Source organism: Ranitomeya variabilis, chromosome 7 (assembly GCF_051348905.1).
Source record: "Ranitomeya variabilis isolate aRanVar5 chromosome 7, aRanVar5.hap1, whole genome shotgun sequence".
In the NCBI taxonomy this organism is placed as follows: Eukaryota; Metazoa; Chordata; class Amphibia; order Anura; family Dendrobatidae; genus Ranitomeya; species Ranitomeya variabilis.
In genome coordinates this window covers 155,473,139-155,490,263 of record NC_135238.1, presented here as the reverse complement: position 1 = coordinate 155,490,263, position 17,125 = coordinate 155,473,139, and the positions used below count along the sequence as shown (strand labels likewise).

Sequence of the window (17,125 nt, the reverse complement as noted above, 5' to 3'; positions counted from 1 at the left end):
ACTATAAGATTTCAACTTTTTTTTTTTTAAAATAAAGATTTTAATATGAGAAAAAAAACAATTGCCAAAAATGAACTAAAAAAATAAATTACACAAAAACCTGATTTAAACAATATCATATTTTCTGTGCACTGGCATTTGCCCCGTTTTGCCAGATGCTGAAACCCTGTATTTTACAGAGGAATTTAGTTATGTTTGTACTTTTATTAATTTGTGTTTTATCGTTGGCTGTTGCTGCTTTGTTGTGATTGATAACACAGTATTCTGACTTTCACCATAGGGCACAAGAAGATATACTGTAGGTGTCTCCAGTGTAACCGATGATTTTTATAATTTTAAGGTATGACGTCCCCTAGTAAGGAGCAGATAGTTCAGTGTAACCTAATCCCAACCCCTTTGTCTGAACTATTCACAAAAGTAGCTTTGTATTATTTATATATGAACCTATGAGAACTTTTTTTTTTGAATTATGTAAGTTTCTGGACAGTTGTTTCCAGTACTTAGAGCTGTATAACTAAGGTTCCTTTTAAAGTGGTTCTTATAATGGTAATTGATGTTTTTTGTCTGGTGCCATTTCCTAGCTCAAGTAGAGGTTGCCGTAAAGGATTTGCTGGTATAATGTGTCTACACTCGTGTAATGTGATTGTTCATTGCTCTTTTTTTTTTTTTCTTGTAAAATGTGTAATTGATGTTATGGGGGTTTAATTAAAAACTCTTATTGATGCAGTTCCCCAGCATTTAAAAGGCACAAGGCATGTAGCTATTGATGCTGGGACCTTTGTGAAGGATAGCCAGAGGGAAATTCTATGTTTTGGATAGTTGATTACGGTACTTTGTTCACATCTGCAATAGAAAACTATTTTTTTTTCTTTTATAGTGATAGACACCTTGGCAGAACCAGAGACTTCCTTGCTGGTTTATAGGGTTAGTCTATGCTGGTGGTGTCTGTCGTTTAACAGATGGTCCTATGTATTGAGGTTTATATCATCTGTATGGCATGACCCAATATGACAGGGGCGTCTCTAGGCACGGACATAAAGCAGCGTTGGCTTCCTCAGGGGACACAAAGGGACACTAAGGTTTGTTAGTGTGCAGTCCTGGTGCTTTGTTAGTGTGCAGTCCTGGTGCTTTGTTAGTGTGCAGTCCTGGTGCTTTGTTAGTGTGCAGTCCTGGTGCTTTGCTAGTGTGCAGTCCTGGTGCTTTGCTAGTGTGCATTCCTGGTGCTTTGCTAGTGTGCGGTCATGGTGCTTTGCTAGTGCGCGGTCCTGGTGCTTTGTCAGTGCGCGGTCCTGGTGCTTTGTCAGTGCGCGGTCCTGGTGCTTTGTCAGTGCGCGGTCCTGGTGCTTTGTCAGTGCGCGGTCCTGCATGCTTGGAGATACAATGGCTTGTGAATGTATTCATCCCCTTTGGCTTTTTACCTGTTTTGTTACATTACAACCTGTGTTTAAATACTTTTGTAATCAGATTTGTGTGTGATGCATCAGCACTAAATAATGTAAGTTGGTGAAGTGAGAATAATATGGGCCGCATACATTAAATTTGTGAGATCATATGACTAAAAATTGGCATGTGCATATACTGTATAGTCTCTAGTGATGAGCAAGTATACTCATTGCTCGAGTTTTCCCGAGCACGCTCGGTTGATCTCCGAGTATTTGCTAGTGCTTGGAGATTTCGTTTTCCTTGCCGCAGCTGCATGGTTTACGGCTATTAGACAGTTTGATTACATGTGGGGATTCCCTAGCAACCAGGCAACCCCCACATGTACTCAGACTGGCTAGCAGCTGTTAGGCTATGTGCACACGTTGCAGATTCATGTGCGGATTTTCCACATCGTTTTTGCAAAATCCGCAGGTAAAACGCACTGCGGATTACCTGCAGATTTTGTGCGGATTCCACCTGTGGTTTTACACCTGTGGATTCCTATTATGGAGCAGGTGTAAACTGCTGCAGAATCCGCACAAAGAATTGACATGCTGCAGAAAATACAACGCAGCGTTTCCGCGTGGTATTTTCCACAGGATCTGCACTGCGGACTTCATTTTCCATACATTTACATGGTACTGTACAATGCATGGAAAACTGCTGAGAATCCGCAGCGGCCAAACCGCTGCAGATCCGCAGAAAAATCCACAACATGTGCACGTAGCCTTAATCATGCAGCTGTGGCAAGGAAATCTCTGAGCAGTCACAAATACTCGGAGACCACCCGAGCAACGAGTACACTCACTCATCACTAATTTTTATATATTGATAGATCGGGCAATTCTGAATGCAGCGATGCCAAATATGTGTGTTTTTAATTTATTTATTTTGAATGGGCCAATTGGGATGATTTAGGCTATGTGCACACGCTCAGGATTTTTCGCGTTTCTTTTTTTTGTTTTTTTGGCTGTTTTCCGTGGAAAAAAACGCTTAAAAAAAAGCTTACATTAAGCATCCCATCATTTTAATGCATTCCGCAATTTTTGTTCATGCGTTTTTTTTCCGCGAAAAAACACGCTTCGCTGTAAGAAACGCATCATGTTAAATTAATTTTGCGGATTTTTCGCGGATTTTTCGCGGATTTGCTGCTATATTATTGCATTGGGAAGCTCTAGAGAAAAACGCGAAAAATCCGCAATAAAAACACGAAAAAAACGCTAGCAGATTTCCTGCAGAAAAAGTCCAGTTTTGTTCAGGAAAATTCTACTGACATTCCTGAACGTGTGCACATAGCTTAAAACTTTCATATTTTTAAAAACTTTTTTATTTTACCAGTTTCAGTAATCTCCATGGGAGACTAAAAGTGGCGCCTCTACTACACATAGCAGGGGTTCAACCAATGCTGTGTGTAGCTAAAATGATCACTTCCTATGGGTGGCGCTCATAGCAAATCGCTGGCAATGACAACTACAGGGGTCTCCTGCAGACCCCGGGTTGTCATGCCAACCAAGTGGTGACCCATGGTCATGTGACACGGATGCCGATGGGTGGGGTAAGTGACGTGCTTTCGACGCGTGCATGTTAAATGGTGCTGTCAGAGATTGACAGCAGCATTTAACATTTTAACAGCTGTGGGTGGATCACAATTCCACCCGCGGCTGTTAAGTGCAAGTCAGGTGATGAAAGATGCAGGTATGTCGCTGGAGACTACATGAAAGGGGGAAGACCTGACATGCGCCGTACATGTACGGCGCATGTCGTGAAGGGGTTAAGCAAGAGGCACCACTAAGGCTACGTTCACATTTGCGTTGTTGGGCGCAGCGTCGGCGACGCAAACAACAACGCATGTACACAACGCAGCGTTTTGCGACGCATGCGTTGTCATAAGATAGTAAAGATCAGGAGTTTCGGCGCAGGGAAAACGCTACAAGTAGCGTCCTCTGCGCCCGGTCTTGTGCGTCAATATGACGCATGCGTTGTAAAACGCATTACAACGCATACCGGCGCATGTCCATGCGCCCCCCCATGTTAAAGATAGGGGCGCATGACGCATGCGTCGGTATCCGTTGATGACGCTGCGCCCAACAACGCAAATGTGAACGTAGCCTAACCAAACGCCATGAAGACCAAGGAGCTCTCCAAACAAGTCAGGGCTAAACTTCCAGTGGCAAGATGTGAAAGCTCAGAGACTTACCCAAAGCGACTTGCAGCTGTAATTGCTGCAAACGGAGGCTCTACAAAGTACTGACTTTAGGCGGTGAATAGTTATGCACATTGGAGTTTTCAATAATTGTATCCTATTTGTTTTTTGCTTCACAATAAAACAAAAACCAAATGTTCTTAAGGCCTCTTTCACACTTCAGTTGTTTGGCGTCAGTCTAAAACCGTCATTTTCCTCAAAAAACGGACCCGTTTTTTTTTTTCGACGGATCCGTTTTTTTCCCCATAGACTTGCATTAGCGACGGATTGTGACGGATGGTCGTCCGTTCCATCCGTCATGCGACGGATCCGTCAAAATTTAGCGGACGTCATCTAGACATTGACGTTCATCTAGACGTTTTCTGTCTCCGTTGAAATGGCGGATCGCGACGGATCCGTCGCGTCCGTCATTTCATAGAATGGCCACCTATGGGCGACGGATCCGTCGCGATCCGTTTTTTGGCGGATCCGTCGCCCCAATCCGTTTTTTCAAGTTTTTTCAATTGCGCATGCTCCAAAAAGTATATACAACCCCCGAGTAACGGATCCGTCAAAAAAACGGATCCGTTACATCCGTTTTTTCAACAATTGTGATGGATCCGTCACTTTGTCGGAAGTGACTGACGCCAAACGACTGAAGTGTGAAAGAGGCCTTATATGAACTAATACAAACTCTCAGAAAAAAAAAACTCTGAACGTCCAGGTGTTGAGGTAGCAAAACACTAAAAATGCCAAGGGGGATGACTACTTTTGCAATCTGCTGTAGACCTGTGGGTGAATATAGAGGACAAAAAGTAATGCCACTGCACCTACTGGTAGAAAGGTGGTATTACCTCAAGCTTCGCGTAAAAAAATCACTCTGATTAGAGGCTATATAAGTATGAAGAATAGAATATATGCGGAAAAGATTTACTGGTTTCAATATGACACCGGACATCGGGTGCAAAGTGTGAACAGCAGGTCGCTAGTGCGATCAGTGCTCAGCTTGTTATACAGAGTGCAGCCCTCTAGGGGGCATGTGTATTCAGCCTTCCCCATGTGCTGGCAGTGGCACTTCTCTGTCTGCTGGGGGCTTTGTGTTTTCTCTCTCTGTGAACCTGTATCTCTCTTGTGTGACTCTTCTCATTCGATTTGTCATTTTATTCTAAAAGAACATTTCCTTCCAGTTTCAGGCGTCCTGCGTTCACTCAGCCTTCGGCCCATCTCTCCTGCCTCCGAAGAGGCGTCTAGGCAGAGATGACAGCCACAGCTGCCCAAAAGTGCCTGAAAAACGATAAGGTGGATGAAGCGCAAGCGTTGGCCCGGAGCTGTGCTGGGCGACCGGATTTCAAGCCCTGTGACGGACTATCCATCTGCGCTACCCACAGCCATGGCAAGTGCTTCAGACTCCACTGGTGCTGTCACCTGGGCTGGTGCCACTGTAAGTCCACACTGAGTTCTTCTACTTTTTCGGATGTGATGCTCTTGCCTGCAATGTAGCCATTCTGGCTTGTTATAACAACTATACAACTTTCATAGACAATCGCAATCCTGCATACTTGCCAAAATTTAACTCCAACTCTTATGAATGTCTGCAGAATGCCCACTGCTGGGCACAATATTCATAAGCCCCTTGAGTGGTTGTTTTTGTGCTTTCTGCAATCCTGATGGTAATTGGTGATGAGGGAACCTGCTGGATAAAGTGTTATCTGCGCATGCTCGGGTGCTCTCCAAGTGTCTTTGGCATGCTTGTATATTATGTTCCGAGTCCCTGCGGCTGCGTGATTTGCAGCTGTTAGACAACCTGAACACGTGGGGATTCCCTAGCAGACAATCACAACACATGCAGGGATTGCCTGTTTAACAGCCGCGAGACGTGCAGCCCTAGGGAGGCGAACATAATATACGAGCGCTACAAGATACTGAGATAACCCTGGAGCATGCTCAGATAACACATTATATGAGCAAGGACGCTCATCACTAATGATAATACAAAGTATCTCATTTCCATAAATTTGTATCAAATATATCTGGTTGTTCACGACTAATAGAATTGTCTATAGGTTTTATTAGTTGGGTGAGAACATGTAGAAGATCTGTACAATTAAAATCCTGAAATGAAAGACTCCCAGTTATCTCATTACTGACAAATATTATATTGTTACAGGATAATTGTTAAGCCCCCCTCATACACATTACACTGACATCAGCCAAACCCACTAATAGTGACAGGTTTGCCTGACAGTCTTATGTATATGGGACCCTGACATGTCTGCTAGCAGCTCTCATACAGAGCTCGGGTGTGCGGCAGAGAGGGCCCGAATGAGCGCTCCCGTGTGTGGCAGAGTGGGCCCAAATGAGCGCTCGGGTGTGCGGCAGAGTGGGTTGTATGAGCGCTCCCGTGTGCGGCAGAGTGAGCCAAATGAGCGCTCCCGTGTGTGGCAGAGTGGGCCCAAATGAGCGCTCGGGTGTGCGGCAGAGTGAGCCAAATGAGCGCTCCCGTGTGTGGCAGAGTGGGCCCAAATGAGCGCTCGGGTGTGCGGCAGAGTGGGTTGTATGAGCGCTCCCGTGTGCGGCAGAGTGAGCCAAATGAGCGCTCCCGTGTGTGGCAGAGTGGGCCCAAATGAGCGCTCGGGTGTGCAGCAGAGTGAGCCAAATGAGCGCTCCCGTGTGTGGCAGAGTGGGCCCAAATGAGCGCTCGGGTGTGCGGCAGAGTGGGTTGTATGAGCGCTCCCGTGTGCGGCAGAGTGAGCCAAATGAGCGCTCCCGTGTGCGGCAGAGTGAGCCAAATGAGCGCTCGGGTGTGCGGCAGAGTGAGCCGAATGAGCGCTCGGGTGTGCGGCAGAGTGAGCCGAATGAGCGCTCGGGTGTGCGGCAGAGTGGGCCGAATGAGCGCTCGGGTGTGCGGCAGAGTGGGCCTGAATGAGTGCTCCCGTGAGCGGCAGAGTGGGCCCGAATGAGTGCTCCCGTGAGCGGCAGAGTGGGCCCGAATGAGTGCTCCCGTGAGCGGCAGAGTGGGCCCGAATGAGCGCTCAGGTGTGCGGCAGAGTGGGTCGTATGAACGCTCCCGTGTGCGGCAGTGAGCCAAATGAGCGCTCGGGTGTGCGGCAGAGTGGGCCCGAATGAGCGCTCAGTTGTGTGGCAGAGTGGGTAGAATGAGTGCTTGGGTGTGCGGCAGAGTCAAGCAAATTTATCCGCCAACCTAACGATCCAGTTGTCTGTAGTGTCTGTTGGGCCTTGAGTTCCCATACACTTTAAGGTACCTTCACACGAAGCGACGCTGCAGCGATAGCGACAACGATGTCGATCGCTGCAGCGTCGCTGTTTGGTCGCTGGAGAGCTGTCACACAGACCGCTCTCCAGCGATCAACTATGCCGAGGTCCCCTGGTAACCAGGGTAAACATCGGGTAACTAAGCGCAGGGCCGCGCTTAGTAACCCGATGTTTACCCTGGTTACCAGCGTAAAATCTAAAAAAACCAAACAGCACATACTTACATTCACGTCCCCCTGCGTCCACTTCCTGACTGACTGAGCGCCGTACAGTGAGAGCAGAGCGGTGACGTCACCGCTGTGCTGCTTTCACTTTCACTTTGCGGCGCTGAGTCAGAGGAGGAAGCAGACTGCAGGGGACGCAATGTGAGTATGTGCTGTTTGTTTTTTTTACATTTTACGCTAGTAACCAGGGTAAACATCGGGTAACTAAGCGCGGCCCTGCGCTTAGTAACCCGATGTTTACCCTGGTTACCAGTGTAAAATATCGCTGGTATCGTTGCTTTTGCTTTCAAACACAACGATACACAGCGATCGGACGACCAAATAAAGTTCTGGACTTTATTCAGCGACCAGCGACATCACAGCAGGATCCTGATCGCTGCTGCGTGTCAAACGAAACGATATCGCTAGCGAGGACGCTGCAACGTCACGGATTGCTAGCGATATCGTTATAATGTCGTTTCGTGTGAAGGTACCTTTAGACTAATGTTAGCTGAACCTGCTGATATCAGTGGGTTCATCTGACACTCTGTGTAAGCGGGAGCCATTCACAGAAATCTTGGCTGAACTAGCACTACTGTGTCTGGGAGAGATGAGCGAGATGGCTGCAGGCTGAATGATTGGAGCGATATAATGTGTATTCTCAACCTTTGGGAGGGTCCGCTTTCTGTCTGCCTGGTGTATTGCTAAGGAAACAAGTTGTCACTCAAACTTTCCATATGTTCCTTCTTGGACTACAAGGCAGGGGAAAGAAACATGTTCTCTCTCTAGTGCGTGAATAAAGTCTTACCTGCGGGAAGCAGGATAAATGACCTGCAGGTCCTGTACCAGGCAGTCTACTTGTGCTGCTATACAACGAGCTAGTGCAATATAATTAGGGATAATGGAAGGACATCTTGGTGTTCGCTATTTTAAAAATAATCTGTCAGCAGGTTTTTGCTATTTTATTTGAGAACAACATAATATAGGGTAAGAAAGCCTGATTCCAGAGATGTGTCACTTATTGGGCTGTGTTCTGTAATTTCAATACAATCAGTCTCTTATCAGCAGGAGATTATCACTGCCGGACTAGGTCTCGCCTGCACTGCAGTCAGGCTAATCTGTGTAACCCCTCCTCCACCACTGATTAGCAGCTTGCTGACAATGTACAGTGTACACAGGTAGCTGCCAATCTGGAGTGTGGGTGAGGTTAAACACAGCTCCGCATTCTGAGCACTGCTAGATCTACAGCAGAGAAAACGGGGGTTATAACAAATCCGCAACAAAGCAAGCAGCCCAGTAAGTGACACGGCTGGAATCAGCCTCTTACCCTATATTATGCTACTCTTGGATTACATAAAATCTTAGATTCCATTTATCTAAAATACCAGCGCCGTGAGACGGTGTAACTGCGTCTTGTGTGTATTTTTTTAGTATGGAAGGTAAGATAAGTATTTGTTGCATAGTTTGCACTTGGAGCTGTGTTTTTGTCACCATTCTTCTTAGCTGAGTATATACACAGCAGGATAGCAATATAATGTAGCTGGTATCAGTGGATACATGCTTGCGGTCGGTGAATAAAAACATTATTTACATCCAGAGGCTGAAAGCCCAGGAGATGTTCCCTTGGTACATTGTAGGGAATGTTTTGTGGACCCCGACTGATACATTGCACATAAGTCGATACTCCGTAGCAAACAGAGGATGGGGCAGACACTTGTTCTGGTCTATAGCTGCTGCAATGTAAAACCTGATTATTGTTGTTCCACCCGTTAGAATGAGTAACCATGATGTCAGTGTGAACAAGGTTGGACAATCATCCAGAAGCCATGGATATCTGTTGTCCTCCCTCATATACACGTGTGCTCTGGTGGAGAGGGTGTGTGTTTGTAATGGGGAAAGGAGCGTAGCTGCTGTCAGACACCTCTGCTTCTATGTCCAGCCACCAAAGGCTGGTGTTACGACTGCACGAGCACCCATAGAGATGAAGGTGAGCGAAAGCCCCGCAGTTACAGCAGTAGCCTGGGTCTCTCTGCTAGGGCGCTTCTGTAACTCCCATTCACTTGTTTGGGAGATAAAGGGGCTATCTGGGACTATTTTATTTTTTTGCTATTGGACTCACAATAGGCTGGTAATTGGTAACTACCTGACTTTTCTGCCGCCTTAGAGCAATCACACATCGCTCCTGCCTGCGATTCTTCGGCTTCTGCTGATATCTCGCCGACAGAGCAGCTGCCTCTCTTCCTCTCTGCTCTGTTGACAGAGCGTTACTTCCGATGTCATACTGATTAACGGCCAACTCCCCACTGCCTAACTGCAGGGAGCTGTATGTCAATCAGCATGATGGTGCTAGTCATGCAGTTAACAGAGCAGCTCTTCTCTTCCCAAGTGCTCTCTTGACCAGTAGGAGCAATCCAAAACCGCTCTGAGCCGGCACCAGGTAATACAGGAAAGATATCAGATCTTAGACCCATAATAAAAATTAAAAAAAATAACTTACCATGTTTTTGTAACCCAGCCTCTGATGGTCGGGACATAGAAACATCAATCCCATCTTGGTCATTGGGTTTTTGGCATGTAATCTGAGAGCAGCATAATGTAGACAAAGACCCTGATTCCAGTAATCCTCCATATTCATGAGCTCTGTATAACCCCGCCCCCACCACTGGCTGCTTTCTGTGTACAGGCAGAAAGCAGCCAATCAGTGGTGTGGGAGGGGTTATGCAGAGCTCAGCATTGAGAACACTGATAGATCTGCATCAAATAAAACAATGATTTTATCAAAACTGCGGCAAGCAGCCCAGTAAGTGACAAATCACTGAAATCAGGGTCTCTGTACCTACATTATGCTGCATTATGAGATGGGTCTGGTAACAGATTTTCTTTAAAGACATAGATGGGAATAACCCTTTAAATGCTATAAGGTGGCACGGTTCTTTATATCTGTTCTCTGTGACAAGTAACGTACAATGTCCCTCTTGTTCTCTGTGTACCATATTGGGGTGCTCCGCTTATGCGTCCTGTGCTATATATCACTCCCATCCATGGCTCCTGATGCTTATTATGGGATATCCAGATAGATCTTTAACAAACGACTGGTAAAACATTTGTATATATGCACACGTGTGTGTATATATGGAAACCAAAATATGTGAATTCCGCAGTAATAAAGGATTGCAGCGGAGGCTCTGCTATTCCGTGGTGATCAGACTCCCACGCTACATATGGCTTACCGTTCAGGGCTGAGTGACAAGCGTGCCATATGTGCCCAGTTTCCAGAACAGCGAGGACACACTGGGCGCAGTACCACAATCCGTGCTTTACTTTCGTGCAGATATACTGTACTTTACAGCTATCTTTTGGAAGGGAAGGGTTAACCCAGGACCGGCGGATCCTGCCATCGGGGCATTATTCTACACACCCATGAGAGTGCAGATTCCCGCAGTTAATAGGCTTTACACATCAGGACAGTGTTCGGTTTAATGGGCTGATAAAAATGTAAAATATTGTATATTTCTGGTGTTTCCCTTACATTTCTTCCGGACAGTGCTGTGTGTAATGGCCCATTGTTGTATGGTCCTGCCGGCCATGTCAGCCAGCAGCGGCTCGCCATTGTTTATTTCTCTACACCCAAAGAGAATCTGTAATGCCGGAAGGTTATTGCCAGTGGGTTAACATAAATGGGTGGGCGCCAGAAATTCCAGAGATGACAGGAAATCTTTAGCTGAGACAAATGGATTCTATTAGTCTCTCCCCGGATCCATCCATTTGTAGCTCTTAATGCTGCTTGTTAGAAGATCGTGTTCTCCTAATGAACTTACTGGAAGAAGATGCTGAACGTGTGTAATTTAGCCTCACCATGTTCTAGAAAGTCCAGCACCGCCGCGTCCAGATAATGGAGGCATCCATCCTGCGTTTGTCACTTTTGAAAAGCAGATTTACCAATAAGAAGCATTAAAAGCGCCTTTAACATGTGCAAGGCTGTGTTCTGTAAAGATGGAAACCACAACACATTTCTTTTACACTATTGAATATAGTATTTAAAGGGAATTGGTCACGAGGTTTTTGCTACCTCATCTGAGCGCAGCATTATGTGGGAAAAGAGACCATGATTCCAGTGATATATCAATTAGTTTACTGGGTGCAGCAATCAGAGTTCTTAGATGTAGCAGAGTTCAAAAGCTGCCTCCACCCGAACCACAGCTTTCTGTGTACTGTGTATTGTTTATTAACAGTTTGCTGCTAATCAGTGCTGGACCAGGATGCACATGAGCTGTAGTCCTCTAGTGATAATCTCCTGCTGATAAAACACTCATTGTATTGAAAGAGCAGCCTTATACAGCTCTGGCAAAAATTGAGACCACTGCAAAATGTTCAGTTTGTCTGATTTTTCTCTATATAGGTATATTTTTGAGTAAAATGTAAATTGTTATTTTATACTTTAAACTACTAACAACATGTCTCCGAATTTCCAAGCAATACATTTTGTATTTTTTATGAAAAGGAGAAATGGTCAAAATAAAAAAACAAAAAAAACCCCAGTGCTTTCAGACCTCAAATAATGCAAAGAAAACTAGTTCATAATCATTTAGAAACAACAAAACTAAAGTTTTATCTCAGGAAGGGTTCAGAAATCAATATTTTGTGGTATAACCATGGTTTTTAATCACAGCTTCCATGCGTCTTGGCATGCTTTCCACCAGTCTTTCACACTGCTTCTGGTGCAAAAATGTAAGCAGTTCTTCTTTGTTTGATGGCTTGTGACTATCCATCATCCTCCTGATTACATTCCAGAGGTTATCAGTGGGGTTCAGGTCTGGAGATTGGGCTGCCCATGACAGGGTTTCGATGTGGTGGTCTCTTAACTTTTGCCAAAGCTGTAAGTGACACATTAGTGAAATCCGTGTCTGAGCCCCTACCTCATTCTGCCCTCGGATTGCACAGCCAGTGTCTGCTGACAGATTCCTGTAAAGCAGGGGTCCCCAACCTGTAGCTCGGTAGGCACATGTGGCTCGCGGTCCCATGAACTGTTGCTCGCGGCTGTCTGCCAGCTTGGTGCATTAGCTCCAGGTCTAGCAAACAGGTATAAGGAGCACATCGCAAAATGGTGAGTAGCCCTGCACAGAAGAGCAGGTCTGGGTGCACATCTGCTGGTTTTGGGGGTTCAGAGATAACTTGGGTATGGTACGCTGGTGACAGGATGATACTACCGGTCAGAGGAGCTGCTTGAAGATGGATGTGACCGTGTTGGGAGTGTGTGATGGGAGAATGCTGAATGTGGTGGGAACCCCTGGATCTTGGTATACTGCTAGGGGTGATTTGTGTGGAAAAGCTTTGGTTATCATTATCCCCATAATGGGGGGCTTTGGTTGCGCTCCTGTGAGGGGGCAGGAGCTGGATGTGGCTCTCAGGGTCAGAAAGGTTGGGGGCCACTGCCTTAAAGGTTAACGCTGTTATCCACTACTTGGACAGCCCCGTCTTAGTGCGTTTTCCAGATATCCTCTCTATCCCCTAGAAAAACAGACACACTGCAACCCCCATCCTCCTCTAATGTGTGATTGCAGAAGTTGTGTGACTAGGTTGATTTCTGCCCATTTACAGAGAAAGAGGAACCATAAAAAGAAATGTGAATAATCCACAGGAAAACTTCTTCACTGGTTCATTTTAGCAGCATTTTTAAAAATCAGAAAACAAGCTCCATATGGAAAGCGTTGCAGAAAGAAAACACTACAGTAACCAACATGATTTGGACGTATTCTTGTCCTTGTAAAAATGTTGCTACAATTGTTTATTTATTATGCTTATTATTATTTATGATGCTTCCTTCTATAGCACCATTGGTTCCTCAGCACTTTACAGACATTATCATCGCTGTCCCCATTGGGGCTCACAATCTAGATTCCCCTGTCTTTAGGAATGTGGGGGAAACTGGAGTATCCGGAGGAAACCCACCCAAACACAAGGAGAGTATCCAAACTGAAGATTATTTTATCCATTTCGACTGGACTATTCTCATTTGTTTCTACTGTTCACACATCCAAAGAAGCGCAGTCTGTGCCCTGGATCACACTAATCCTCATAATGGACAAACTGGTTTTTCCTTTAACTGTTTTTCTTCTAAAGAGGATGCTGGAGGGTTGTGAAGATGCCACTTTCCCCATATACAGATGTACTACTGACTCGTAATAGAATGAATCGATGGGGTCACTAGTGACCGGCCAGAAGTTGTAATCAGATCGCTATGATTGGCTGGAATTAAAGGGGTTGTCCACTATGATATTAGTGACTTATCTTTAGGAGAGGTCGGTGGGGGTCTGGTACTTCATTGGTCAGCTTTTATCAGCTTTGCTGGGTACTTTTACACATATAATAGGAAATGTTCATCAGTACCTGGAAGTAGTCACTAAACGGAGTGAGCGGCAGTGTCTGTGCTGTATACATCTGGCCTCTGGAAGTAATAACTGCTGATCCGTGGGGGTCCCAGCTGTTAGGCCCCCAGTGAATAATGACCTATCCTAAGGATAGGATATCAACTTGGAGTATAATACCCATTTAAGGGCGGTGGCACTCAGCTACAGTAATTGCTTTGCCCCTTTAGCTTCTGTCGGCTTTCCTGCTTTTTCCCTAATTTGATTGCACCAGGTATATTTTTTAAAGTGCTGCTCTGAAATGCTGCAAAGTTTCAGCCAAAACATACTTTGAGAAGTCTGAGTAGCCTGAGGCAGGTCCCCATCCCGCCTCTTCCCATCCCGCCTCAGTTGATTGACAGCAGAGACCTACTGCGGAAAGGGCTAAGGGGAAACTAATTCTTCTTGTTGTCGTCTCTGCATAATGTACGCAGCTTGCTTGTGCTTGCAGACTGGGCAAGCGCACAATTTGGGCTATGTCACTAGCAGGAAGCCTGGAGGCTGGGGAGCAGGGCACTCCTGAAGACAGTACATTGGACAACCCCTTTTAAATATGGGATTCTTAAGTGCTGATTGCGGGGTCTGACCTGTGCGGTAGCAGCGCATCTATCTTGTCTGTAATCTATAGAATGAATGAGATACCTGTTCTGTAATGTGAAGTGAGCACATCTCATGATTTAATATGAAACCCACGCAGGTCATAATAACAAATTGGAGAGGTCTGTAATTTTTATCGTAAGTTTAGTTCAACTGTGAGTTAAATTGTGAGAAACAGAATATAAAAAAAAATTATGAAAATCACATTGTATGATTTTTATATAATTAATTTGCATTTCACTGCACTAAAGTATTTGATACAGTAGAAAAACAGAACTTAACATTTGGTACAGAAACCATTGCAGTTAGAGGTTAAATGTTTCCTGTAGTTCTTGACCAAGTTTGCACACACTGCAGCAGGGATTTTGGCCCACTCCTCCATACAGATCTTTTCCAGATCTTTGAGGTTTCGGGGCTGTTGCTGGGAAACATTGAGTTCCTCTCCCTCCAAAGATTTTCTATTTGGTTCAGGTCTGGAGGCTGGTTAGGCCACTCCAGGGCCTTGAAATGCTTCTTACAGAGCCACTCCTTAGTTGCCTTGGCTGTGTTTTGGATCAGTGCCTTGCTGGAAGACCCAGCCACGACCCATCTTCAATGCTCGTTGGCCAAAATCTCGCAATTCATGACCCCATCCATCCTCCCTTGAATACAGTGCAGTCGTCCTGTCCCCTTTGCAGAAAAGCACCCCTAAAATATGATGTTTCTCCCACCATGCTTCACAGTTGGGATTGTGTTCATGGGGTTGTACTTCTCCTTCTAATTCATCAAAGCGCGGCGCGTGGAGTTCATACCAAAAAGTTCTATTTTGGTCTCATCTGACCACATGACCTTCTCCCATGCCTCCTCCGAATCATCAAGATGGTCATTGGAAAGCTTCAAATGGGCTTGGACATGTGCTCACCTGAGCAGGGAGACCTTTCGTGCCCTGCAGAATTTTAATCCATGATGGCGTAGTGTGTTACTAATGCTAATGTTTGAGACTGTGGTCCCAGCTCTCTTCAGGTCATTGACCCAGTCCTCCCATGTAGTTCTGGCCTGAATCCTGACCTTTCTCAGAATCACCCTTACCCCATGAGGTGAGATCTTGCATGGAGCCCCAGACCAAGGAAGATTGACAGCCATTGTGTTTCTTTCATTTTCTAATAATTGCGCCAACAGTTGTTGCCTTCGCACCAATCTGCTTGCCTATTGTCCTGTAGCCCATCCCAACCTTGTGCAGGTCTACAGTTTTGTCCCTGGTGTCCTCAGACTGCTCTTTGATCTTGGCCATGGTGGGGAGGTCGGAGTGTAATTGAGTGCATGTAGAAAAGCCGCGGAGACACCATCACGTGTTTCTCAACGCAAGCAATGAACAGCCAGGTCTTTCACCGGGATGGAACAACCACGGGAAGGGCAGCATCCAATAAAGGAAAACCACATATGCAAAAACATGGTATCCATCCACGTTTGTAGCGTAATTGAGAGCCAGAATTCTTGCTGCTTGGTAGATGATTAAATACTTAATCTATTTCATTATTTAAAAATCATATAATGTGATTTTTTTTGGTTTTAATTTTTAGATTCTGTCTCACATTTGAAGTGTACCTACAATAAAAATTACAGATCTCTCCATCCTTTGTAAGTGGGAAAACTTAAACTAAAATATCTGCAGACTACCAAATACTTATTTTCACTGCTGTATGCACAAATATCTCCTCTGCAATTGTTATTTACCACAGGAGGTAGGTCGCATCATGGTTGTGGCAATTTTTAGATTCGGCAGCAGAAATTGCTGCCTTTTGGTTGTTGGCACCGGCCATACTTGGCCATCCCTGCTTGCGGCACATGAATGTTCACTCAGTCGAACACCCTGATGATAAAACTGTCCGTTATTGCAAGGCATGACAAAATGCTTATAAAACACAATAGTAATCATAGTAATTGGTTTATTCCTTCTGTAGAGCAGGGGATTTGGCCACTTGACTCTGATCACATTTTGATTCTCCATTGTCTTATGCAATCTCTCTCCTTAAGCTTCTAATAAAATAATTAGTTTCTTTTTTGATGAATTGGGGCTCAGATTTTCCCAGGCTTGGGAGAAAGGGACATCTAGGCTATGGTACGTTTTTGCTGCATTTTTTGTTGTGTATTTTCTGTATTTCTGTTGTGCTGATAGTTTACTGCCCCCAAAAAAATTTGTGATGCAACTTCCTTAAGATTTTTTGCAGTAAAACCTGATGCCTGCGTTTTTGCACTTACTCATTGCTTTCTATGGATGAAAAAAATGAAAAATGAAAAAGAAGTGACATGCTGCAGTTTTCAAAAACAAAGCCGTTTTCCAAATTGGTCAGGAAAAAAAAACAACCAAAGTGTGTGCATGAAATTTCTGAAATCTCATAGCCTCTGCTGGTACTGGAAAACACCGCTTTAAATTTGCATTTTAAATAATGTAGCAAAAACACAGCGTGTGAACATAACCTCAAAGTGGATGGGGAGTGCCATATTTCTCTGGGATTCCTCTATGTGCACTTGGCTCCTGGAAGAAAAGTTTAGTTTGACTTAGTTACAATCTGTTTTTGGTTCTGGATTTTTATGGAATAACAGGCAAATAGGTAGTGGCAGGCCTGCTATCCATATCTGTCCTGGGTTTTATATTTTCCGTAGCAGTCACAGTCAGTCAAGCCCCAACTTGTTACTGGGCTGATGGAGGTGCTGGCTGTGCACCCTGTACATGGCGGGGTCATGTGAAAGAGACGGTGCTTGTGTTGCCATGGACGGCTAGCCTCTAGTTGGACATTGGTGTAAGAAACACATCATTATTGTTCCTGATGGTTGGCATTTGCCACCTCTGTAGTCAGGAAAGCTGTCCCTGGTTGCATTTTATTTTATTTATTTTTAATCAAAACTGTATGCATCCCTCACCCTCCCGGGGTCCAGCACTGAGTCTTTGCCGCTGCTCCCAATGTCTGTTATTTTCTGCAGCGCTGACTTCGCAGCGACAGTGCTGCAGCCAATCAGTGAGCTCCGCATCTGAGCAGCTTGTGCCGTCCTCTTTGCTCGAGCTA

The 17,125-nt window shown here is 45.2% G+C and overlaps 1 protein-coding gene across 3 annotated transcripts in view; it reads left to right on the top strand.

Annotated features, from left to right (window-relative positions):
- The window catches only part of C7H3orf70 (chromosome 7 C3orf70 homolog), a 123,095-nt gene that overhangs the window by 5,485 nt on the left and 100,485 nt on the right, over positions 1–17,125 (top strand). For 2 of the 3 annotated variants that reach the window (XM_077272124.1, XM_077272122.1), the window contains exon 2: positions 4,792–5,045. In XM_077272124.1, the coding sequence (XP_077128239.1) occupies positions 4,862–5,045 (184 nt within the window). In that variant the 5' untranslated portion in view covers positions 4,792–4,861. Of the gene's footprint in view, positions 1–280; positions 341–4,791; positions 5,046–17,125 lie in introns of all 3 variants that reach the window. The other variant, XM_077272123.1, reaches the window with a different exon arrangement.